Source organism: Pelophylax lessonae (genome assembly GCF_965119305.1).
Source record: "Pelophylax lessonae genome assembly, chromosome: 2".
Taxonomy (NCBI): Eukaryota; Metazoa; Chordata; class Amphibia; order Anura; family Ranidae; genus Pelophylax; species Pelophylax lessonae.
Window position 1 is genome coordinate 320,932,756 of NC_138769.1, and position 27,555 is coordinate 320,960,310.

The window sequence follows — 27,555 nt, forward strand, 5'->3', positions numbered from 1 at the left end:
ATAAGGCAGATCAGTTTTTTCAACATTTATGCCTCCCCACTCTTTCTGAGAATGCACATACAAGGTTCTTTTTCTGTGGTATTGGGTTCTTGCCCGAATAGCTTATGGCTTATGCAAACCCAAATTACAGTCATAAGTGTTTTAGGTGTTGTGGTCAATGCTCGGTTGTACTCCACATCTGGTGGTCCTGGCCAAAACTGACTGCGCTTTGGTCTAGAGCTTTCAGACTACTCCAATCCCTGTTTTACATACTAATCCCCCAAGGATGTGAGAATAGCCCTCCATATCTCTATTTATCAATCCCAGGCCTCTTTCCACACTAACAGGTCATTGTCTTGTTTTTAGACTGCATGAATCCAATGTTGATCAGTGAAAAATTGTTCAGTATCTTTATTGACTGACAATCCGAATTTTCTAAAATATGGGAACCATGGTGTAATTACGCCCTGCCATCTTTGAATCTCAAAAGCCTGACCTATCTCTAGCCAATCTGCTTGATCCCTGAGTTGATCTGATCTACCTACATGCTCATATTGTTATGTGTAATTTTACGATGGCCAGCAACCCGGGAGACTGAAAATGTTTGTTGCGTTTGCTGGTTACTTTTACAGATGTGGGGGGTCCCTACATAGGTGTACCAGTTTTACTCCTGCCTAACCAACAATTTATTAGTTTCTATCTCATAAATGACATTTTAACTTTGTTCATTCATTGTCAATGCAGAGAGATGCAAGCAGCTTAATTCCTGTGTTAGCTGTACTGAAAGTGAGCCAAATATGAACATCTCCTCCTGTGCATGGATAGCATGTGGATCCTCAGGTATGAATTGTTTTATGAAATAAATATATATATATATATATATAGTATATTGTATATCTTTTTTTAATGGTGTACAAAAGTCATACTACCTGAAATTATATGTCTTTTGGGGGGCTAATTCTAACCTTAGTTACTTGCAACACCTGGCATCCTGCCTTTTACCTGTTTAATTTATGTAGGGCTCCATTCATGAAGCAGCAGTATGGTCTTACTGTGGCCATACTGCAGTTTCAACGAAAAAGATTCTGCACATTTATGAAACAGAGTGGTCAGGACTCTGAAAGTCAATAAAAAAATTAAGTACAAAATGGGAGGAAAGCTCAATGACAGGACAGACCTGCAAATTCATGTGATTGATCTCCTCTCCAGTCAAGGAGTCCTCTCTGCTGGAACCTGCACATGGCATCCTGCATTTTATGAATGGGGTGTAAAATGCAGGCCACACTGTAGAGTAATTATGTGTAGTACCACTATCTACTCTCCACTAATAATAAATAAGTCCCTTAGTGTGCATAAGCAACGAGGCTACTCGATACAAATCAATGGCTTTGTCTACAGAATCTGCCAGGGTGGGAGAGATAGCATTGGTTTAGCAAGATTCGAATCACAATCTTTCTTTTGCCTATACTGATGTTGTTCATATTAACAAGCTGAGGTGAGAGCTTTGGAATGAATTTGGAAATAACATGGATGTCATCATTAACCACTAGCTGTATAGGGTAATTTTGACCATTTTCAAATATGCGGTAAAATCAGCATTTTGTTGCTATAAAATTACTTAGAACCCTCAAACATTATGCCGTATATTTTCTGTAAGCAGAATAGAGAATAAAATAGTGGCTGTTGAAATGTTCCATGAAGCACCAGTGCTAGACACATTTTTCGCATTAGGACTTACAGCCATCAGCCACAGTCTAATGGGGGCTGCTGTGTGGCTGCTTATTTCTATGATATCATTATCATCATTTGTCACAATCACAGGGGCAAAGTTAAAGTTGCGTTTAGAACCCCAGTTTACTGCGTTCAAAACTGATTAGATAAAATTTTGTTTACGCAAAGTCTTAGGGTGCTGAAATAGTGGGTGTTCTGGTGCTAACACAACCCCTCATGGTCTACATTTTAATAGAGTCTCTCTGTTAAAACGTTTGCTGTGAATGGTTTTTATCACTCCTCAAGGGCTGAAGAAGGTGGTCCAGAGTAGTTGACCTGTTGCATTTAATATTTTATACCTGTTGCTGAACAGTCGTTAAACAGTCATTCTTCTTTCTCTAGAAAACAGCACTTGTGACTCTATCAAGGAACAGATGTATGAATCCTGTACAGTGACAAATAGCAGCAGCATGTGTGCAGGTAATTTCTCACTCTCAGAAAAGACATGCAGGTGATAACAGCAATGATATTATATTAATTCACTCAAGTGTTTCCAGTATGGGTCATTTCACTTAGCCAAACCCATGTTATATTATCAGTTTGTGCTTTATTTTATATATAAAAGTCAAACTAAAAATTTATCAGACAAGTTTCTAGTCGTGTTAACATCACTAGCTTCTGTTTGCTGATAATTGTGACGTTCTATAAGGTAGAAGTAGAGAATAATATTGAGCCATTCTATGGTGTTTTAGTTTTTTAAAACAAATCTTATTTCATGAGACAAAGAGGCTTTTAAAGTTTAACAATAATTTAATACAAAAAAAATATATATTTGCATCTATAGTAATTGAGCATTTTCTTGTGAAATGTTTTGTAGCATAAAAAGACAGACATTTTTTTTTTTTTTTTTTTAAAGACAGACATATTTAAAGTAACTTCTACTGCTCACTGAATTAACTCCAGAGACAGTTATCCAATCTTAGTGACATTTATTGCAAAGGTCCTTTTACAGTGGGTTGGAAGATTGAGGCTTGGAGGCTTTTATTTTCTTTGTGCACGGTTCCCATGTTGAACAGTTTTCATACAAATCTGTGTCAGGATTATGCAAATTTATAGATATAAGAATACACACATTTTTTGTTGGAAGCAATTTCAAAATATCAAAGGCAAAAGAAAAAAAGAAAGACTGAGCACAGAGCCATTCACAGATAATAAGGCTAAAAGTAAAAAATATCTCCATTATACAGCAATTCCTCCTAGTATATAGAGTTTTAAAATAAATGATGATAGTGATTAAATCGTTTAAACAAGGCAGATAAAATGACCATTTTGAAATAATTCCTAGTAATAATTTATAGAAAAACAAAATAAGTTCATTTGTAATGTAAAATTAACCACTTAAGCCCCGGAAGATTTTACCCCCATTCCGACCAGGGGGTATTTTGCGATTCGGCACTGCGTGACTTTAACGGACAATTGCACGGTCGTGCAACGCTGTACCTAAACAAATTTGGCGTCCTTTTTTTCCCACAAACAGAGCTTTCTTTTGGTGGTATTTGATCACCTGTGCGATTTTTTGATCACGCGCTATAAACAAAAAAAGAGCGTCAATTTTGCAAAAATAACAATATTTTTCACATTTTTTTATATGAAATTCCCCCCAAAAAAAATGTAAAAATCAAAATTTTTTAACATTTTCGGCCAATTTGTTTTATGCTACCTATGTTTGGTAAAAAAAAATCGCAAAAAGCGTATTTTGATTGGTTTGCACAAAAGTTATCGCGTTTACTAACAAAGGGAAAGATTTTTGTCATTTTTGTTGTTTTTTTTTTTTTTAACGCCTAATGGCGGCGATCTGCGATTTTTTTTTTTTTTTGCGGTACTGCGACATTGGGGCGGACAGATCGGACCCTTGACTGACATTTGTGACACTTTTGGGGTTACCAGTGACATTTCTACAGTAATCAGTGCTATACATATGCACTGTTATTGTAAAAATACACTGGTAGTGAAGGGGTTAACTTTATTTGGGAGGGAGGGGCTGTGTGTATCCCTAGAGTCTTGCTTTCTACTGTGATTGGCTGTGGCTTGAGCTGTAAGGACACTGATCAACGGATCTACATACTAGATCCGTGTGATCAGTGTCTTTACAGCGAGGAGAATGACAGGTGGCTTGTTTACACAAGCTGCCTGACATTCTCCCTCTCCCCCGCCGATCGCCGAGTGACCGGCGGACATCGGGTCCGCTGGTCACACGCGTGGGGGGGTCCGTGACCACGCGGGAGCGGGAGCGCGCCTCCGGGGGCACGCGCTTGCTCCCTAGACCCTCACAAGCTAGTGACGTAGCCCTACGTCACTTTACCTGTGAGGGGCTGACTGCCGACGTAGATTGGCGTTAGGCAGTCGGCAAGTGGTTAAGGAACAATCTAGTATTCCCCCCTACCTCCTAGTGTCATACGTTTAGGCATTAAAAAAAGGAAAATCTCAATTAATCGTCCGATTATCTGAACGTGTGTACGGGGCATTAAGCTGGATGCACACTATACAATTGTCTTTTAGATTTTTTCCTTTAGATGTACCAAAACCATATATGAGGTCAAACCTAAACACTTTCAATTTTTATGCAATCAGGCAGGCCCTTGCACTACATAGTTGAAGGTAAAGCCCCGTACACACGCACAGATTGTTGGCCGACCTATCGGCCGTCTTTTGTCCAGTGTTGTTTGTTGGTTGAAATGTGCTCTAGACTTGCACTGGACTTTTGTTGGCCAACAAAAACCAACTTCAGAAGTGATGTCATGTGCTGGTTTACTTTGCCTGTGTTTTTTCTTCTCTGAGCATGCCCAGTCTTGCTCATCTGATTTTTGTCTGCCGAAATCTGTACTGACTGACGAACAATCGGCCGTTCTGTTGTTGGCCAACAAAAATTTTATAGCATGCACACCAGATTTTTTTCGGCCGAAAAGTCGCAGTAGGTTGTCGGAAGCATCATACTAACAAGCCTACAATCGGCCGATCGGACGTTGGCCGACAATTTACAGCCAACAATCTGTGCGTGTGTACAGGGCTTAAGTTGGCAATGTTTATTTGCAGAAAGTTTGATGCCTCTCTTATTGATGTACTCTAGTTTGTGCTAATAAAAGTTTTTTTTTTTTTATCTTATATGCAACACTTTATTTACTTGAATGAGCTAACAGTGCTTTTGTAGTAATGAAGAGTCAGGAGCTGTCAGACAAGGCAACAACCATTTTCATTGCTTGCAGGAGAGATAAATGTTGAATTATCTGACAAGTGGAGTGGGATGGGATACTGGCAGTGTCTTTTTGTTAAGCTATTGTTATCCTTTTTTTTTTTTTTTTTTTTAATGCCAATGTATTATCTATTTCTCATTATATATTATTGTCAAATTTATAGTATTCCTGTACACAAATCAAAATTGTAAAAGTTAATTGAATATATTGAGAACATAGTCCTGATCTGGTGGCAACTCAAAATGTTGGATTTATGCTAATTTCATTCCCAGTAACATTGATTATTAATTAAACGGTGAGGGTGAATCTCCCTAATTGGGACACAGCAAAAAAAACCCTAACAGGTGTTTTATTCCTTCACTATCTAAATGTTTAGTTATACTTTAAGGTACAGAGAGCATAAAAAACCATGTAGTTGAATAAGGTTTTCATTTTAAGTATATGGTAATCCTTTATTAATTTATTTGCTTAGGAAGTAGTTTTGTTCATTGCGAATAGATAGCCTAGTTGTATCACATGTTTAGACTGTTCCTATATACCTGTACTCAACATTTATCATTTTGTGATTAATCACTTCAGCTCCGGAAGGTTTTATCCCCTTAATGACCAGGACATTTTTTGCGATTCAGCATTGCGTTACTTTAACGAAAAATTGCGCAGTCGTGCGATGCTGTACTCCAATACAATTGATGTCCTTTTTTTCCCCACAAATGGAGCTTTCTTTTGGTGGTATTTGATCACCTCTGCGGTTTTTAGATTTTGTGCTATAAACAAAAAAAGAGCGACAATTTTGAAAAAAAACACAATATTTTTTACTTTCTGCTAAAAAACATTCCCAATAAAAAAAATTAAAATATCTCATTTTTTTTATCAGTTTAGGCCAATTTGTATTGTGTTAAATATTTTTGGTAAAAAAAAATCCCAAAAAGCGTATTTTTTTTTGGTTTGCGCAAAAGTTATAGCGTTTACAAACTTAGAGATAGATTTTTGGACTTTTTATTTTTTTATATATTTTTTTATTAGTAATGGTGGCGATCTGCGATTGTTAGCGAGATTGCGACATTGCGGTGGACAGATCGGACCCCAAACTGACATTTTTGACACTTTTTGGGGACCAGTGACATAAAGGCAGTAATCAGTGCTAATTAATATGCACTGTTACTGTATAAATGACACTGGCAGGGAAGGGGTTAACACTGGGGGTGATCAAAGGGGTATATGTATGCCTAAATATGCTTAGTGACTGTGTGCATGCCGCCGAGATCGCATGCACGAAATCACGTAGATATACGTGATTTTGCGCAGCCGAGCCGCCCATCCGCAGTATATCTGCGGTGGGCAGTCGGCAACTGGTTAAGAGATGTGGAGCTATGCAGGGAAGCAATATAACAAAGCTTTAAATATAATGGCATGGTAATAATGTTTTTCATGTTCTGTTTAGTTCCCGAGAGCAGATCAGCTGAGCCAGAAGAAATACTTCCTGAAGGTGAGTAGTTATAATAATGTCTCATAAAACACTGTGTCTTCTAGGCACATTTGTGTAGGCTATGTATAGTATATACGTAATAAAAATAAATATATATATATATATTACACACACATTAAAACCTTGGATTGCCAACATAATTCATTCTGGAAACATGCTTGTATTCCAAAACTTATGTTAAAGCAAATTTCCCCATAATACATAATGGAAACTCAGATGATTAGTTTCACAACCATTTATTCCTAAGTATTTCGGTTTATAGTCAATATAAAAAGATTATAGCAATATGACAGTTTGTGTAACCATAAAATGTCCATCCAATAATGGCGCCTCCACAAGGGGATTAGAAGCAAAATACAGCAGGAGCTACAGAGTATAAAAGAGAAGAGAGGTGCCTCTAAGTGTACCAATATGGTTACATTTAATGAAGGTACAATATTTTTAGCGATTCACATTGTTGATGATTAAAAGAGGCACATCTACTGTAAGTATGCAGGCATCTGGGGTAAAGCTGTCCACATAGACCTTTCTCCGTACCGCCGGCTCTCACCACTGTCAGTCTGCAATCGTGACCAGGAAGACTACCCTGCTGTAGAGCGATCTGAAAGCGAGGCTTGAAACGGTCGTGGAGCACAGCGTGGAAGGGATGACATTGATGGTGGTGAGGAGGATGGTCTACGACAGGGATTCCCAAACTATGGCCCTCCAGTTGTTCAGGAACTACAATTACCATCATGCCTAGTCATGTCTGTGAATGTCAGAGTTTTACAACGCCTCATTGGATGTGTAGTTCTGCAACAGCTGCAGAGCCGTAGTTTGGGAATCCCTTTGTTTACGGTGACAGCTTTACCATGGATGCCTGCATACTTAGATGTGCCTGTTTTATTCATCAACAATGTGAGTTGCTAAATGTTGTACCTTCATTAACTGGTTTACGACCGCCCGACGCAGATGTACTGCGGCAGGCAGCCACTCCCAGGCAAATCGCCGTACATGTACGGTGCTCACTCTCGGGAGTCTAGGGGCGCGTTCCCGCCTTCGCTTGTCAGCGGGGAAGCCGATACAGCGGGCAGGTGGCTCCGATTGCCATCTGACACCCGTGATCGATCCCCGCTGAGAGAGAAGGACGGTTGGCTGTTGTAAACACAGCTGACCCCCCTTCTCTCTGGGATGATCACAGAGCTCCTGTGATCCTGCTATATAGGATCACATGTCTCTGTGATCATTTCAGAAGCCCAACCCCCATACAGTTAGAATCACTCCCCTAGGCTTACATTTAACCCCTTGATCACCCACAGGGTTAACCCCTTCCCTGTCAATGGCATTATTACAGTAACAGTGCATATTTTTAGCACTGATTACTGTAGTAATGTCACTGGTACCCCCAAAAGTGTCAAAAATGTCAGGCAGGGGTCCAATCTGTCAAAATGACATAAATCTTTATCGTAGTTAGTAGACGCGATAACTTTTGCGCAAACCAATCAAAATACCCTTATTGTGATTTTTTTTTAACAAAAATTTGTAGCAGGAAACAAATTGGCCTAAAATTTTGATTTTTAAATGTTTTTTTGGGAATGTCCTATAGCAGAATGTGAAAAATACTGTTTTTTTTTTTCAAAATTGTCACTCTTTTTTTGTTTATAGCGCAAAAAATAAAAATCGCAGAGGTGATCAAATACCACCAAAAGAAAGCTCTATTTGTGGGTAAAAAAATGTTGTTTGGGTACAGCGTCGCAGGACCGCGCAATTATCCGTTAAAGTAATGCAGTGCCGAATCGCAAAATAGGGTCTGGTCAGCAAAGTTGTATAAAGTACCCAAAACCCATACTTGAGTAAAAGTACAAGTGCTCGATCAAAAAGTGACTTGAGTAGAAGTGGAAGTGCTCTATCAAAAAGTGACTTGAGTAGAAGTGGAAGTGCTCTATCAAAAAGTGACTTGAGTAGAAGTACTAAAGTATTCAACATTTTTTGTACTTAAGTATTGCAAGTAGTTTTTTTTAATTTTGCTACTCAAGTACTGAAAGTAAAAGTACCAGTAGTTTTTGTTTTTAAAAAAAAAATTGTTACTCAAGTACTGAAAGTACAAGTACTGTGCTATGTAGTTATTAAAGAAAGAAGTCAAAAGTTTGAACATCATATTGTTTTTTATTATTTCAAATGATTAACCTAAAGGACAATCACAATTTGTTTGTTTCATATTTTCTTTTTAGTGGAAAGATTTGGAATAGCAGCTTTTATTTATACATACAGTAGCATTTATTTTCATATGCGCTGATTTACACATTTTGACATTATACACATTTTTTGGAGCTTCATGAAACCTGCCATCTACTGTTCTGGCAGTGGTAATTTTTTATAATTGTACGAGTAACTATGCAGCACAAAAAAAAAAAATATCGGAGAAGTATTGAAATCATCGAAAAAATGTAGTGAAGTAAAAGTGGAAGTAGGAGAAAAAAATTCTACTCTAGGAAAGTACAGATACCGCCTTTCGGTACTTAAGTACAGTAGTGAAGTAGTTCTACTTAGTTACTATACATCTCTGATGGTCAGGAAGGGGTGAAATCTTCCGGGGCTGAAGTGGTTAAATGTAACCATATTGTTACACTTAGAGGTGCCTCTCTTCTCTTTTATACTCAGTTGTGACATGACACTACTTATATAGTAGTCTATCAAGACATCGCTTGTTTATCAAGTCAAAATTTATAAAAAAATTTTGCTTGTCTTGCAAAACGCTCTCAAACCAAGTTACTCTCAATCCAAAGTTTTAAAATACATATATATTTTAGGCATATCCTACAATTTGTAGGTAGCATTTGTTGTAAAGCAGGGGTGTCCAACCTCTTGACCTTCTTGGGCCACATGTGTTTGCTAAGTGTAAATGCATTTTTTCAAAGAATCTCCCCCCAAAAAAAGCCTAATTTTTAAGTATGTTTACAATTTTGTGCTGAGTCGCATTCATAGATGTCTGGGGTTGCATGCTGCCCGTGGGCTGCAGCTTAGACACCCCTGTTGTAAAGGTTCTAATTAATACCTGAAGTAACTATAGAACACATTTTAAAGTGGTAGTAAACTCAGTAAACTAACACAGTATATTAAACTTACCTTAAAATGAAGACCTCCAGCGCTGTCACTAATGACAGGCCTTCAATCTTCACCTGGTCTTCCTTCCATGCTGACGGGCTTCGGTCCTTTCACAGGCACATTCACAAGTTTATATCTCCTAAACAGTGCACGTTTAGGAGATATTTACTGTACCTATAGGTAAGCCTTGTTATAGGCTTGCCCAGTGCCGTACCAACGGGGGTACGCCACACACTGGGGAGGTGTCAGGCCGGTGCCGCTCAGGGCTGCGCCGCTGTGCTGGCCCACTTGTCCATGTGAAAGTAGCTGCTCCTTCAGCCCACACTGCTCGGGGGGGGGGGGGGGCAGAAAGTGAGTGCCCGAGCAGCCTGTGTGCCTGGATAGGAGGAGTGGTGGGGCAGCTGCATTTGGAGAAATTGATCTTTCCATATTGCTCTTGCAGCTGCTGAATGCCTGCAGGAGGGAGAGGAGGAGAATCAGGCATTCAGTGGATGGAAGAGGAATATGGAAAAATCAATTCCTCTATATGCAGCTGCCCCATCGCTCCTTCTATCCAACTTCTTTTTCTGGCCCCCCAGTGCTCTCCAGCATCCCCCCGGTGCTCTCCAGCCGCCCCCCAGTGCCCTTTAGCTCCCCCCAGTGCCCTTCAGCTCCCCCAGTGCCCTTCAGCTCCCCCAGTGCTCTTCAGTCCTCCCCCCAGTGCTCTTCAGCCCACCCTCCCAGTGCTCTTCAGCTCCCCCCATGCTCTCTGCCCCCCCTAGTGCTCTCCACCCCCCTGTGCTCCCTGGCTCCCCCCTCTCAGTAATCTCCAGTTCTCCCTAGTGCTCTCCTCCCCCTCCCCCGTGCTCTCCTTTCCCCTCTGCCCCCATGCTCTCCGTCCCCCTGTTTCTCCGTGCCCCCCCAGTGCTCGCTGCCCCCCCAGTGTTCTCCACTCCCCATGCTCTCAAGTACCCCCCCATGTGCTCTTCAGCTCCTCCAGTGATCTCTGCTCCCTCTGTGCGATCCAACCCCCCTAGTGCTCATCTGTCTTCGGTCATGTCTGCAGTCTCTGACCATCTCTTGAATCATGTCCGCAGTCTCGACCATCTCTTGTATCATGTCCACAGTCTCTAACCATCTTCTGGATCATGTCTGTAATCTCTGATAATCTCTTGTATCACATCCGCAGTCTCTGACCATCTCTTGTATGACGTCCACAATTTATGACCATCTCTTGTATCATGCCCACGGTCTCTGACCATCTCCTGTATCATGTTTGCGGTCTCTGACAGTCTCCTGTATCATGTTTGCGGTCTCTGACCACCTCCTGTATCATGTCTGCGGTCTCTGACCACCTCCTGTATTATGTCCGCGGTCTCTGACCATCTCATCTATCATGTTTGCGGTCTCCGACCATCTCCTGTATCATGTTTGTGGTCTCTGACCATCTCCTGTATCATGTTTGTGGTCTCTGACCACCTCCTGTATCATGTTTGCAGTCTCTGACCACCTCCTGTATCACGTTTGCGGTCTCTGACCACCTCCTGTATCATGAAAGAAAGGGGGGAAGGGGAATAGGGAAGGTAATTCCAGATAATATTAACAGTTGGCATGTGTTAAACATAGGTATAAACATATGGATAGAAAGGTATATATCGTAATGTAATATAATTAAGCCAGCTGTTGTATATGAGGAAATTAGGGTAAAGGAGGGGGAAAATTTGGGACTTTGAATGAGGTGTGCAAAAAAATATGTTGCATAGACAAACAGATAAGAGAATAAATTTAGGCGGGTCTGGTATAATCCTACAGAAGCAATTTAATAAAATAAATCAACATACATAAATAAGTAGACATCAGGACATAGCTAAAATGGTACAATAAAAGAGTCGTACTAAGACAGACCAGATAAATGGGTACATGGAGGCTGACTGGTTGTAAACTGTGATGGAGCATGGTAGTTCATAGGTATAAAGGATCCAGAGATGTGAAACTAAAAAGTGCACCCCAAACAAGCTCTACGCGTTTCGTGGATTGCGTTCCACTTCCTCAGGAGCAGGTGCAGCATGTTGCTGTAGAGAAAAGAAAATCCCTTTAAACAGCATATAAATGTAGTAATAGTATAATAGTAGAATCATAGGAAAGGGATGGGGATCATCCCTGACCTTAGGATGTCTCCGACCAGTGTACTCACAGTCAAGCCTGATGTCAACATAGACATGTTGAGAAAGCCAGAGATCCCTGGGGAAACGTCTGGGTCGGGGACTGAAGAAACCAAATCCATGGTCACCAGGGCACACAAAACATGGAAAAGTGTGACTTCAGGAAGATTACCACCAGAATATTCTGTAAACAAATTATACCATATAAAAAAGGTAGATAAGTGTTGAAGGTGGGTAGACTGGTGTTGAAGTGGAAAAAGTGTGAAGGATAGAATTGGTCCGAAGAGCCCATGACCAGATAGACAGAGTGTACCGTAATTGGACCGTGAAAGAAAGTGATGTTCAGAATAAAAGCCAAGTAACATGAAAACGTGCAGAGATAGGTTGCAGAATGCCAAGAGATCCCCAAGTTGATGCAAATATATTACAAGTGCAGAGAATGTTGCTGATAAGGAACCGTGGAAGTGGGTGTATAGGAGAAAGAGTGGTGACAAACAGAGGGGTAGGGTGAGCTGGATGAGTGGTAGTGTACCTGGTGAAAGCCCCGGATCGGCCTCTAACGCCATGTGCAGCTCTCCAAGAGGGGAGGAAGCCGCGTCACTGGTGACCGAAAGTCCTCCAAGAAAGCGGCATCCCTACCCCTCTAAATGTGAGCGCAGATGGATAATCGAGTGCCGACGTGGTGGCGCAGGGTGATAGCGTCACACGCACGGCACGAAGGCATGGCGTCGATGCAGGGCGTGAGGATCCGCCCCACCACCCGCATGCCCAATGGGAGCGGGGAGAGGGGAGGACCAAGCACCGCATCGCAGTCCCCGAACCCAAACGGAAGCCCAAGGAGTCCAGTTGACAACATGGAAGAAATAATGTCAATAAATACAGCAAAGTAGAAAGATTATGTCATTCAGATGGTAATAAGACACCGCCTGCACATAGGTAATGATCAATAACAGCATGGTATAAAAGAATGAACAGAAATTGCAAACCTCCATCCCTATTATTTGTTATAAAAATTTGATTGGTAGGAAAACAATCAACTAGAAAAAAGTTGGGACTTTATGTGAAGCACTCTCCTAAGGGGAAAATATGCTTCCATCCCTGGTTTATATGAAAGAAAGGGGGGAAGGGGAATAGGGAAGGTAATTCCAGATAATATTAACAGTTGGCATGTGTTAAACATAGGTATAACCATATGGATAGACCAGAGGCGTAACTAGAACCTTCAGGGCCCCGATGCAAGAAACCATGAAGGGCCCCCAGACCCCTGGCCGGGGCCCTTCCCTTTAAGCCCGGGGCTCTTCCCACTAATCCTGGGGCTCTTTAATCTCATTGCATGGCCTTTTATTATGGTCCCGCATCAGGATCCTTTCACAAGTTCTGCAGTGGGCCCCCTTCCTGCAATCTTGGGGCCTCCCCACAGTGGTGAAATGCCAGGGCCCGGTCGCAAGTGTGACCTTTGAGATCCTAGAAGTTCACCCACTGGTTTACTTCCGGGCCCCCTGGAGCATGGGGCGATTGCAACCCCTGCAACCCCTGTAGTTACGCCCCTGGGATAGACCAAACCTCCTGTATCATGTTTGCGGCCTCTGACCATCTCCTGTATCATGTCTGCGGTCTCTGACCATCTCCTGTATCATGTCTGCGGTCTCTGACTATATCCTTTATCATGTCTGCGATCTCTGACTATCTCCTGTATCATGTCCGCAGTCTCTGACCATCTCCTGTATCATGTCCGCAGTCTCTGATTATCTCCTATATCATATCTGCGGTCTCTGACTATCTCCCGTGTCATGTCCACAATCTCTGACCATCTCCTGTAGCATGTCTCCAATCTCTTACTCAAACTTAAACACATTGCTAATAGTATGAGCTATTTGTTTAAGGGGGTACTGTGATTAGAGAGACAGGAGGGGGGCAGACTGCAAGAGGCACTGTTATGGGGGGCTGTGAAATTTGGGCAATAAATATTCTAGAAAACATTACAAATTTTTGTGAGTGTTTTGACATTTTAAAGTTGAGGGGGGGGGGGGGGGTTGTGCCAGATATAGGATCCAAATGCTCTAGGTACGCCACTGGGCTTGCCTATAAGTACAAAACAACCAAGGGGTTTACTCCCATTTTAAACAGAACACCACTCTAAAGTGAAAGTACCACTCATCCTCCTCTACACCCCTTCCCCCAAAACAGTTGATTTTTATTTTTTTTTTTACGAGAGCGGGTCCCATTTCTGACATGTACCTGCTCTTGTTCCTCAATTCTTGTCTAGGCAAGAATGGGATCATTCTTCCCAAACCCCTCCTCACCTGCAGTCTGCTGGGATATGTCACATGCCCCAGGAAGCTGCAGCATCAACCTCATTAAGCCTAAAGTAACTATATAACACAATTTACAGATCTTGCCATTGGGCAGTCGGGAGCTGGCTCCCAAATTCAAGATGGCGGCACCACAGACCCATCCTTTCTGTACACACAAGATAACTATCATCTGTGTTTCCACAACAGCAGACAGATAATTACCATAGTTAAAAATGACTTTAACCACTTTACCACCGGAGGATTTTGCTGTCTTCCGTCCAGGCCACTTTTTGCGATTCGGCGCTGTGCGACTTCAACTGACAATTGCGCGGTCGTGCGACGCCGTACCCAAACGAAATTTACGTCCTTTTTTTCCCACAAACAGAGCTTTCTTTTGGTGGTATTTGATCACCTGTGCGATTTTTACTTTTTGCGCTATAAACAAAAAAAGAGCGTTTATTTTGAAAAAATAACAATATTTTTAACATTTTTTTATATGAAATTCCCCCCAAAAAAGATGTAAAAACCAATTTTTTAAAAAATTTTTGGACAATTTGTTTTATGCTACATATGTTTGGTAAAAAAAATCGCAATAAGCGTATTTTGATTGGTTTGCGCAAAAGTTATTGCGTTTACTAACAAAGGGAAAGATTTCTGTCATTTTTGGTGTTTTTTTTTTAACGCGTAATGGCGGCGATCTGCGATTTTTTTTTTTGCGGGACTGCGACATTGCGGCGGACAGATCGGACCCTTGACTGACATTTTTGACACTTTTGGGGGTACCAGTGACATTACTGCAGTAATCAGTGCTATAAATATGCACTGTTACTGTAAAAATGACACTGGCAGGGAAGGGGTTAATTTTATTGGAGAGGGAGGGGTTAATGTATGCCTGGTGCTTACTGACGTGTAGGGGGGGAGGTGACTGTGTTGAGTCATGGACAGATCGGATGTCCAGCTATGCTGAACAGTCCGATCTGTCACTCCCTGTCACTATGGAGATCCGCCCGCTGTGTTTACACACAGCGGGCGGATCTCCAGACTCGATCCCCGACGATCGGGTAAGAGCATCGGCGATCGCCTCTGCTCCTCCCCTGGCCCGACTCCCGCTGTGAATGAAAACAGCGGGAGCGAGCCTCCGGCGGCGCGCAAGCGCCGCCCAGAAGGGGGAGTGTCCAACGACGTTAATACTACGTCGCTGGACGATAACAAACCACTCTGCCGCAGTAGTATTACTGTGAGCGGTTGTAGAGTGGTTAAAGAATTCAGTTCTAATAATGTCTTTTCAAAATCTAGTTCTGTGTAGTAGACTGCATGCCTCCTATGAACTATTTTTGGTTAATGCAGCTTTTCATAAATCCATCAATACTTTAATTACACAAGCATAAAATGTAAAGCCGGTTTAATGTTGAGGTCTTCAGACTGCATTCAGCATTAAGTATGCAACCATCAATGTTGATAAAGTGATAATAATTGTTCAACTTTATTGTGACCAATTGCAAATTGTAAGCAGCCATACTAGGTTTATGACTAGTGTCAGTTGGATTTTGTTATTTTATGTAGTTACTGGACAAGAAGTCTGTTGTGCTTTGATTTTGAGACACATAATAACACAACAATATTTGATATTAATAAACATAATGACTTGTTAATACAGTAAGGCCTGGTTCACACTAGTGCAATTTCTGATGCAACTTTAGTCGCACACAATTGCAAGACAATGAAAATAGTATTGTTTTCAATGGTAGCCATTCACATCAATGCAGCATGACCGCGATGCAAGTTTTGGGAAGGGACCTATGCTACTTTGGTGCAATGCAGCGTAAACTTTTTGCCTATAGACATATAAAAAACACATGTACATAAGTTTTGTTATGCCATTTTTTTTTTTTTTTTTTTTGCTCAACTATTCTCCTTTCCAGGGTAGTAGTTGTAGTAGTACTAGTAGCAGTAGTATACAGTGCCTTGCGAAAGTATTCGGCCCCCATGAACTTTGCGACCTTTTGCCACATTTCAGGCTTCAAACATAAAGATATAAAACTGTAATTTTTTGTGAAGAATCAACAAGTGGGACACAATCATGAAGTGGAACGAAATTTATTGGATATTTCAAACTTTTTTAACAAATAAAAAACTGAAAAATTGGGCATGCAAAATTATTCAGCCCCCTTAAGTTATTACTTTGTAGCGCCACCTTTTGCTGCAATTACAGCTGTAAGTCGCTTGGGGCATGTCTCTATCAGTTTTGCACATTGAGAGACTGAAATTTTTGCCCATTCCTCCTTGCAAAAAAGGCTCGAGCTCAGTGAGGTTCACAAACGCTCTCCATCCAACAGCAGTTTTCAGTTCTTTCCACAGATTCTCGATTGAATTCAGATCTGGACTTTGACTTGGCCATTCTAACACCTGGATATGTTTATTTGTGAACCATTCCATTGTAGATTTTGCTTTATGTTTTGGATCATTGTCTTGTTGGAAGACAAATCTCCGTCCCAGTCTCAGGTCTTTTGCAGACTGCATCAGGTTTTCTTCCAGAATGGTCCTGTATTTGGCTCCATCCATCTTCCCATCAATTTTAACCATCTTCCCTGTCCCTGCTGAAGAAAAGCAGGCCCAAACCATGATGCTGCCACCACCATGTTTGACAGTGGGGATGGTGTGTTCAGGGTGTTGAGCTGTGTTGCTTTTATGCCAAACATAACGTTTTGCATTGTTGCCAAAAAGTTAGATTTTTGGTTTCATCTGACCAGAGCACCTTCTTCCACATGTTTGGTTTGTCTCCCAGGTGGCTTGTGGCAAACTTTAAACAACACTTTTTATGGATATCTTTAAGAAATGGCTTTCTTCTTGCCACTCTTCCATAAAGGCCAGATTTGTGCAATATACGACTGATTGTTGTCCTATGGACAGAGTCTCCCACCTCAGCTGTAGATCTCTGCAGTTCATCCAGAGTGATCATGGGCCTCTTGGCTGCATCTCTGATCAGTCTTCTCCTTGTATGAGCTGAAAGTTTATAGGGACGGCCAGGTCTTCGTAGATTTGCAGTGATCTGATACTCCTTCCATTTCAATATTATCGCTTGCACAGTGCTCCTTGGGATGTTTAAAGCTTGGGAAATCTTTTTGTATCCAAATCCAGCTTTAAACTTCTCCACAACAGTATATCGGACCTGCCTGGTGTGTTCCTTGTTCTTCATGATGCTCTCTGCTCTTTAAACGGACCTCTGAGACCATCACAGTGCAGGTACATTTATACGAAGACTTGATTACACACAGGTGGATTCTATTTATCATCATTAGTCATTTAGGTCAACATTGGATCATTCAGAGATCCTCACTGAACTTCTGGAGAGAGTTTGCTGCACTGAAAGTAAAGGGGCTGAATAATTTTGCACGCCCAATTTTTCAGTTTTTTATTTGTTAACAAAGTTTGAAATATCCAATAAATTTCGTTCCACTTCATGATTGTGTCCCACTTGTTGTTGATTCTTCACAAAAAATTACAGTTTTATATCTTTGTTTGAAGCCTGAAATGTGGCAAAAGCTTGCAAAGTTCAAGGGGGCCGAATACTTTCGCAAGGCACTGTAGTAGTATTAGTGGTGGTGGTAATAGTAGAAACTCAAGCCATAAAATTACCCCAGAAATGCACATCAGGGAAATTGCATTAAAGTCCCACACCACTTCCACTGAGAATCATAAACCCCACATACTTCATAATCACAGCTAAAATTGCATTTTTCTTCTTTTTTTATATAATCTTTATTTAAGACGAAATAACGTGTCATATTGAACATTTCCAGTAGAACAAAAACATGAGCTTAAAAGGACATGTACAGAATATGTAAATACAAGTAATAAAACAAGGGAATAAAAGGAGGAACAACGTTGTATAGCAGTGTAACACTAGGGCTCTCCCTATTGGGAATTGGGGGTAGCCCTTATCGTACTGTCACTAACTTGTATATATAAAAAGGAAAAAAATGGTCTTGACAAGAAAACCTAGTAGCTACCAATGAGAGTGCTAGATTAACTACATAGTAACCTGGCCAGCCAAAATGCTAAGGGGGGGAGGGCAAAAATTGCCCCCAACTAACTCCCCCCAGCACACCACCCACACCGAGGCCACCTTGAGGCGTGCTGTAAACATTGAAGGGGAGAAGCTATAAAAAGGCGTTCAAAAGGTGTAAGAGAAGAAATATTCCTTATAGTGCAGCCATGGACCTTGAAAAAGTGGCGAAATTGTCTATACCTCCAGAAATTCATATGGGAACCTCCATGTCAGGATGTCAGGGTCTCAAAAGTCATCAGCTTACCATTCTATGGGAGTTTACCATAACTGGCATTACCATCTTCTACCCATGGCCCAAAGAAAGCCATTTGTTCGCTGGGAGGAAAACACAGGAACCCTCCCAGTGGGGCTAGCGGGGACACACAAGGGGCCAAGTCTAGTATTGGATTAATCCAATCCCAAACTGTAGGAGTATGGGTCATCAATGGGGGAGAAGTATCTGACAACCCCCTGTGTTCCCAAGACAGCCAAGAGGCATTGGATAAATTCCTGCCTGCTGTGCATTTCTCTTCGGGAGACCCACAGTTTAGGATCCTCTGAAGGAAAATAGCCCTGTAGTATCTCTTTATGTCTGGGATTCCCAAGCCACTTTTTGTGTTTTGGGAGCCTCAGGACTTTCAGAGCAATTAGTGGTCTCAACGTATTCCAGACAAACCCAAACGGCATGCTAGAAAATTGGGCAAAGAAGCTTCTGGAGGAGGGCACAGATATCATCTGCAGGTAGGAGAGTATTCTTGGAAGTATATTTATTTTTACAATATTTACTCGCCCCAGCCAAGTGAAAGCAGTCTTAGTCAATAGTGATAAGTCCCTTCTAACTGTGGCAAGTAATGGGGGATAATTGGTAGTATACAGGGTGTCAAAGCAATCTGTGAGCTGAATGCCCCAGTATCTTAAAGGGGACTTGGCCCAAGTAAAAGGGGAATACAGCCTGAGGGTTGCTTGCCAAGGAAGTGGGCAACTGAACAGGTAAAATCTCAGATTTTGTAAAATTAATTTTGAAATTCAAAAGCGTTCAAAAATGCTTGAGTTCTTGCATCAGGTTGGGCAGTGAGTTCAAGGGGTCTGTGATGGGAAATAGGACATCAACAGTATACGCTGATAAATTATGCTCAGTATTACCAACCTTCAAACACTTAAAATCCATGTTCGCTCACACAGTTTGTAATGGAGGTTCGAGTACCAAAGCAAAAAGGAGGGGTGAGAGGGGGCACCCTTGCCTTGTGCCATTCCTGATCGAGAACGTGGATGAGAAAAATCTATTAACTCCGACCTGTGCTTTTGGGGCAGAAGCTAAAATTGCATTCAACACAGATGGCAATAGGATGACCCAGGCCTAATACTACTCACAAAAGATTAAGCCCCTACTGTTTCTGCTGCAATTCTGAACTGCAGCTCACAGGTGCTCACTCCTCCGGGGTCCATTTTTCCCACACACCATTTAGCAAATTGCTAGAGCTGCACATCACTTCCAAAGGGTAAAATGATTATTATGCTTATATGATTAATCCACAGTAGTGGGGAGTGTCTGTATTTGTACGTGTGTTTAAATAATAAAGTTTTACCCTTAGCCTTTAGAAGTAGTGTGCGGCTCTAGGAATTTGCTCAATATTTGTTAATGCCATTTAATGAAACAATTGCAATTTATACTTTCTTGTGCCTTTAATTGTACCTTTCACCTTATTAGTAAAGTTATCAAGCTACTAGTATAGCAGTTAATATTATATTACAGGATCACCTGAAGATTAATGCCATTGCAGTATATTGTAATAGCACTTTAGCCACTGGCTTCTTTGTTTTTGACAAAAATGTTTATTACTAGTACTGCATCCATTTTGTATGTTAATAAATTTCAAGCCTGCCACCATGTAATATGATGATAGATGGGCTCCTGTTGGAGCAAGATAACAGAGATGTTATAACTTGCTGTTTTTTTTCTGTGCATCACGAGCCTTATTTATTCATGAGTGCTAATTTGTATGTCCAGTAGTATATTTCAGTCTTCAGTAAATTTCGGTTGGTTTCACTTAAGAACTCTCAGCCCCTATGAAAAATGCAATGGCGTTAATAATGCCATTTGTTTAAAATAATATTTTATGGCTTTTTCCCCCATAATGAATATATCAATTAACCTGCCTTTCTTTCTTCAGATTCCCCTAAGTCCACTGAAGTATCCCCACCAGTTTTTCACACAGGGAGCTTTATCGGAGGAGGGGTTTTGGTGATACTGTTACAAATTGTTGGATACTTTGTCATGAAACATCTCCGTGGACCAGAAGGAGAATACCAGACAATGTGAGATTCTAATATTACCCTCTCTTAGTGTCTCACTATGAACTTTATCAAGTGCATCTTCCACTCATATATATATATATATATATATATATATATATATATATATCACCAAGTAGGAGCTTGGATTTTGCAGCGACCTTTACATGTTTATTAAGAGAATATTTTTGTTCGAGTTCAGTTAAATTGTTCACTTTCACATTTTGAGTTTTGTGTTATGTGATGTTATATAGAAATCTAAAGGAACAGGTCCAATTACCTTTAGAATAATGCACTTCAGCCTGCTTACTTTAAAGTGCTAGTTCATGTTTACACAAAAATCCCCCAGCCCCCTTGGAGGCACCCCTTTTTGCCAGCCATAGATGGATCAAATGTCAGCTGGTTCAGCAGGGATCGGCAAAGATTCGATCCATCTATGGGCAGGCTGATTGTACCCAAGCTTTACCTGCTAGCAATAATTCTTGTGTTCTCCCAACTGGGACAGTTTCCCGAGCCCCCCTACTGGGAGAACACCATAGCTCTGCGGGAGAGATTCCCCTATCGACACTGACTGTGTTGATGAGCGTATTGAGAGATTTTCTTTTCTGCAGCCTGTGGTTGCAGGAAAGAAATTAGCACAATCTATGGCCTGCCTTAGCTGACCCATGTGGCCTGCCTTAGCTGACCCATGTGCAGGTGGGGCCCTAGAGTAAGACAAGTCACTTTGAAACTAATTTGAGAGCCAGCTCTCCAACATTTTGCCTCACAGTCAACAGTCTTCCACATTTATACACAATAGCAGGTCTTATACTCTTTTTACTCCATTACCTGATCTATATTAATGTCAACTCCCCACGTACTTGGAGCACTCTCTTGTGACAAGCCCTATGATTTATGGTGGTTGCAGGTAAGGGCATTGTGAATCTAGCTGAAAACTTGAGGCCAATGAGACACAAGGGCCCAAGTCACCCAGCTCACAATGCATTAAGGTGGAATTCTGCTCACACCACTATGAGGGAGCCCTCTTCCCCTGACCACCACTAGCTCCTTGGAAGATCGGGTTTTTGTACTGAACACATTAAAATTTTTCTTCAGCTCTATGATCGATGGGCTGTGCATTGAAATTCCTTATGAAAACATTACTTAGCCTATCTTGCATTCATGGTTAAAAATGAGGCATTATTGTGACTTTTAATAAACTTTCCTGAACATACTGAAATGGTTTGCAGAAATTCAACTGCATAGAGTACTCAAGATAACCATGTGAAGCATTACAGTCTCAATGCATGTGGCCGTAAAAGTTTAAAATACTGGTAGCCCAGAGTCCAAGCAACATGGTTTCACTTCCAAAAATAGGAATATAACAAGTATCCCTCCTGCACAGGAGGGGTTGCTGTGGTTCTCGCTTGGTCAATAAAGCCTTAGGCCATGTGATCTCCAGGATGGACTATTGAGGTACACAGGACTTAGAGGGAAGTGATCACTTACAATCAGCTGCCCCCCAATTCCTCCTTCCCCCACAGGTCCATATTTACCTCCTTTGACGCATGTGGCCTCCTGGTGATGTCTGTGTGGGGCTACCTAAGCCTGTTCAACATCCCATAGCTTTAAACGCACCTGCAATACAGGCATGGCCCATTTATGTCCATGGAACCCTGGTGCACTAGATTTTTGCGAGGCTGCAGACAGTGAGGGAGACTGCCGCTGATAGAAGAAATAGATATGGACCTGTATGGTGAGAAAGGTGACAGCCGATTGTATTGAGGGGGCTGGGGCGATTTTTGAGTAAATATGAACTTGTGCTTTAAGCTAACGAGGGAAAACTTTTCTTTTTTTAAAAAAAAATAGAGTGGTTAAGGATTAAAACCTGTTTGTTAGAATGCTGTTTGTGCCTTCATTTAGATTCCCTGTCTCTTCTTGTTTGAATGGGAACTAATGAGAAATAGTGACAGAAATAACAATCAAAGCATAATGGAGATTCTAACACTTAAAAAAAAAAAAAGCAAGTTGATTGGCGCAAAAAGAGTTCAGTAAGTCACTTAACAGGCTGTGGCTATGGGGGAACAACAGCATAAGGAGATATAGCACAGAAAGTCAATGTAGATACTGCTCACTGTAGTGGCTGCTAGTGGAGGAGGTAGAAGTAGCTCTGGAGGAAAAAGGAGAGTGAGAAAACACAGCGCCATCTAAGTGCAGCAGAAAGGTAATTTAATGAAGGTATAAAAAAAACGAATTCACAAGGGTAAGCTTGTTAAAGCATGTAGTCTAAGTAAGGGCGTCTGACATCGCGATCCTGGGGGTCCTTGGTGGCTGTATCCCTGCTGACTCTCAGGGTGTGGGGATTCTTCGGTGGTTGCCGCAGTTTCCCAGGTCCATGGAACGCATGGGGAGTCAGCACAGGCAGACCGTGATGTTACTTTCTGGTCGCGATCTGGAGACGTGAACGGCGATGCGCTCCTTCTTCAGGCCGTCTTTTAACAAGCTTACCCTTGTGAGTAAGTGTTTTTTTTTTCCCTTCATTAAATTACCTTTGTGCTGTACTTGGAAGGCGCTGTGTTTTTTACTCTCTCCGAGATTCTAACACTTCCCCGCCCTACTCCAAATGTTTTTACTGCTGTCTGTGTCCCAGTGTAGAATATTTACATTATAATATTCTGCAATAGATAATAACTTTTTTTTTCTTCTATTTTTTTGGCAGGGAGGAAACTCCACAGTAGGACATCCTGACATCTCCCATCAACTGGTCATCCAATGATTTCATCTCACACCCTCTCTCAAGGAATTTGTTCAAATGACAAAGACGTTAAAACATGGACATCACGTGATTACCTCACAAGTTAACTGTGTTTATTAGAAGTATATTTTATTTAAAACTCTTACAAATCTGCATATACCCTTATTTTATGTTGCTTTCTATTGCTTTATTTTTTAAGAAACGTCCCTGTATATGTATACATCTGTCCACCTACTTACTTCAAGTATGCAACTTACAACTAGAGGTTATTTTCAACTCTCTTTAACCTCCCTGGCGGTCTTATTATGTCCAGGTTTCTGTGATAAAAGTGGTACATTCTTTTGCATGGAAATCTGTTGTTTTATATTTAAAAATTCACCTTCCTCTGTGATCCCCCGCCGTTTTCCCCCGCCGTCCTCCCAGCCGATGCCGGCACCTGTCTTCCGGTTCCCTTCCCTGCGAGCGTTGCGACGCAGGGGGGTGAAACCAGTGGCAATTTTAAAAATGTAAATACACTAAATGACATGATACAAAGTTGTGATCCTAACGGATTATACTGTATCATTCCATTTCACCACAGGATTGCACCTGGTGACTTTTCCAGTGTCCTGTCTGTGCTTTTCCAGTTCTTTGTGCCTGTATTATGTCATTTGTGTATTTACACTTTTGAATTTGCCGCCGGTTCCACCCCCCTGCGTCGCAACGCTCGCAGGGAGTGAACTGGAAGACAAGTGCTGGCAATCGGCCATGCACAGAGCGGGGAGAGACAGTGAGGACGCTGGGGAGGACGGCATGGGAGCGCAGGGAAGGTGAGTAACATTGCGGGGTTATCCCGAACGTGGCTCGGGGTTACCGCTTTTGGTACTGAAAGTTAACCCCGAGCCACACTCGGGAATACCGCTAAGGAGGTTAAAGCAACCTTGTCTATAGAATGAAAAGAGTTGCCTTGAAAAAAAAATAGTTATAAATACTTACCTCTCCTGCTTCCCCTGCTGTCCCCTGCTGCAGAACACCACTCCAGTAAGGAGAAATCATCCTCTGAAGTCTGCTCAGAAACATCCAGAAGAGCTGATATCCTGGTCTCCTGCTGAACTCACTAATTCCTGCTGTCAACCTCCAGGTCACCACTGTGTCTTGTACAGTAAACCTTGGATTGCGAGCATAATTCCTTCCGGAACTGTGCTTGTAATCCAGATCACTCGTATATCAAAGCGAAGTTCCCCATAATAATTAATGGAAACTCAGATGATTCCTTCTACAACTACAGTGTAGCAATATGGTTCCATTTAATGAAGGTACAATATTTATCAACGCACATGGTTGATGTATAAAACAGACACATCTAAGTCAGCAGGCATCTGGGGTAAAGCTGTCCACATAGACCGTCCTCCACACCGCCTTCAATGTTCTCCAAATCCACGCTGCGCTCCACGAGCGCTTCAAGCCTATTTTCAGATCACTCTACTGCAGGCAAGTCTTCCCGGTCGCGATTGGAGACTGACAGCGGTGAGAGCCAGTGGTGCGGAGGATGGTTTATGTGGACAGCTTTACCCCGGATGCCTGCATACTTAGATATGCATGTTTTAATCATCAACCATATGAGTTGCTAAATGTTGTACCTTCAGTAAATGTAACCATATTGCGACATTTAGAGGCACCTCTCTTATATGAGCCTGAAAAAAGTTAAATATTAAACGTTTGCTAGTTAAACTTTTGTCCATAACATCATTGGTCCTCCCTGTGACATGGACAGCCCCTCTCACTGAAGTAGCACTAAGTTCATATCAAATTGTTACAGATCTCACAGAAGTAATGCTGAAGTAGTGGTTAAAGTCGGGTTTTAAATCTCACTACTATAAATTGTACCATGTGTGACTGCAGGCTTCTACTCAGTTGTTACTCATGTAGCACTACCCCCTCAGGAGCGGCTTAAGTAAAACGGGTCCCTTGCTTTGCCTCCCAACCCCTAAGATCAAGGTCCGCCCCACTGACACACCTGGTAGTGTTTTAGGGTGTATACACCTTTGAAATTACACTTTGACACCATATAATATGCTTTTAGCCGTTTACTGGGATAAAGCAAATGAAACAGGCACACAAATAGTAACAATAAATCTTTAGGTAATGAAAGGTCACAATAGTATATGCGAAACCTGGGAGACCGACACCAACAAATGTCAACACTTAACAATATACGTATATGTTTATAATAATTGAGAGTGACTATAAGGTAATACTGCAATGACTGCTATAGTGACTCAGATATAGTAACCTCAACTATAATCTGCTTCTTCTTATTTAGCTAAATAAACAGTCTAAACCAACTGGCAGAAATATTCTAGAGCTGGGGGCTCTAGATTAAAGAAAGTTTAATCTCTAGCAAGGCCTTGCACTTCTTCGCCGGCAGTTGGAGCTCTTTATCACTCTTCGGGTGATATTTGTAATCCAAGGTTACAAATGTTAATGAGAAAGGTCACCAGGCACTTTAATGCAACGTCAGTGTCCACGAGTGACCCTCTTGTCCTCCAGCAAGACTGTTCCTCCTAAAGCTGCATCACAGGCAAGACTCTCAGCATACACTGTACTAGGCTGCTCTTTCAGCGCCGCTCGCTGTCCCTTCAGTCAGCTTCACTGGCTCTGCCACCGCTGTGCAAACACCAGCATCTGCACTGCTAAGGATGGGCTCCGCACTCTGTCCAGGGCACATGCGCTAGGCCTCAAGCACCCACTGTGTCCTAGCACACCTCTCAGGCTGGTCTGTCCTCGCTGAGTCCCGGAAGCAAGAGAGAGAGCGCGCTGTGAAGCAGATACGTTTACAGGCTCTGCTCTGGTTCTTCCCTTCCCCCGTTGCTCCCTGGGAGTGCAGTTTCCTCAGTAATCCAGATAACAGTCTGATCTCAATACAGAACTATATCTCCCACAATTCTGTTCTTCTAATTCCTGTGAGAGGCTGATCTTTCCTGCAAGCAGTCTTAAAGGTGCACAGACAGCCTGAAGGAAAGCAGGGTAAGTCTGCATTATTAACCACTTTAGCTCCGCCCGCTGCAGTTTTACTGCAGCAGTCAGCAGCTCCTGGGCAAAGCCACGTTATATAACGCTCGCTCAGGAGACTCTAGGGGGTGCGCTCCCGCCCCCGCTCGTTAGCTGGCGAGCCAGTGCGTGTGACCGGCGGCTCCGATGGCCGCTGGCCACTCGCGATCTACCGCAGCTGAGAGAGAAGGACAGACGGCTGATTTAAACACAGCCGTCTGTCATTCACCCTGAAGTGATCACAGAGGCTATGTGATCCTGCTATATAGGATCGCATGTCTCTGTGATTACTTCACAAACCACGCCCCCTGATCACCAGTAATGTTAACCCCTTCCCTGCCAGTGTAATTTTTACAGTAACAGTGCATATTTTTAGCACTGATTACTGTAGTAATGTCACTGGTACCCCCAAAAGTGTCAACAATGTCAGTTAGGGGACCGACCTGTCTGCCGCAATGTCGCAGTCCCACAAAAAAAACGCAGATCGCCGCCATTACTAGTAAAAAAAAAAAAACAATAAAAATGACATAAATCTTTCCCGTAGTTAGTAAACGCAATAACTTTTGCGCAAACCAATCAAAATACGATTATTGCAATTTTTCTTTTTTTTTTACCAAAAATATGTAGCAGAAAACAAATTGGCCTAAAATGTTAAAAAGTTTGATTTTTACATTTTTTTTTTTTGAGAATTTCTTATAAAAGAATGTGGAAAATATTGAAATTTTTTTCAAAATTGTCGCTCTTTTTTTGTTTATAGCGCAAAAAATAAAAATCACACAGGTGATCATATACCACCAAAAGAAAGCTCTATTTGTGGGAAAAAAAGGACGTCAGTTTCGTTTGGGTACAGCGTTGCGCGACTGTACAATTGTCCGTTAAATAATGCAGTGCCGAATCGCAAAATAGGGCCTAGTCATTGAGCAGCCAAATCCTCCGGGGCTAAAGTGGTTAAAGAATGACAGTCCGCTACACTCATATTGCAAGAAAGTCGCCCAGTTATCAAGTTAAAATTTATAACAAATTTTTGCTCGTTACTCGCAATCCAAGGTTTTACTGTATTAGCATAAAGGTCAGCAGGAGTAACCACTGAACACATTGGGGACCAAAAGAGTGAAACTCATAAAAATTCTGGTTTCTTGGCATTGGGAGAGGTATTTTCACTCTTTTTAATGGCAACTCTATTTAGCTATTTTATTTTAGAAACAGGGTTGCTTAAAGTAAGTTCAGCTGCAGTTTTTACAGTAGGAGGAATAAACTTTAAATGTATGTTGCCCCAAAACTAACATGTATGTGTCTCTGTATTATGTTGTTCTAGGTACATTTAGCATATTCTTTATTTGGATTCTTATTTCTTCTGAAATATCTGGTGATCCTGCCAGTTTCCCCTTCTTCCTATTTCATTCTGACCATGGGAGCATCCATGCTGGCATGGTCAGTTTGCGTATCAATGCTTTCTGAATGGAAATACAGGACACCATGCCCATGCAGTGCCCCCCTCCCGTAATG

General features: G+C 41.7%; 1 protein-coding gene across 1 annotated transcript; it reads left to right on the forward strand.

Annotated features, from left to right (window-relative positions):
- The first annotated feature begins 676 nt into the window (after nucleotides 1-676).
- On the forward strand, nucleotides 677-23,182 carry CD164L2 (CD164 molecule like 2). Its single transcript, XM_082245753.1, has 5 exons — nucleotides 677-819; nucleotides 2,092-2,169; nucleotides 6,382-6,426; nucleotides 20,165-20,309; nucleotides 22,984-23,182. The coding sequence occupies exons 1-5, from the start codon at nucleotides 777-779 to the stop codon at nucleotides 23,000-23,002; spliced, it is 330 nt and encodes a 109-aa protein (XP_082101879.1). The 5' UTR covers nucleotides 677-776; the 3' UTR covers nucleotides 23,003-23,182.
- The last annotated feature ends 4,373 nt before the right edge of the window (nucleotides 23,183-27,555 follow it).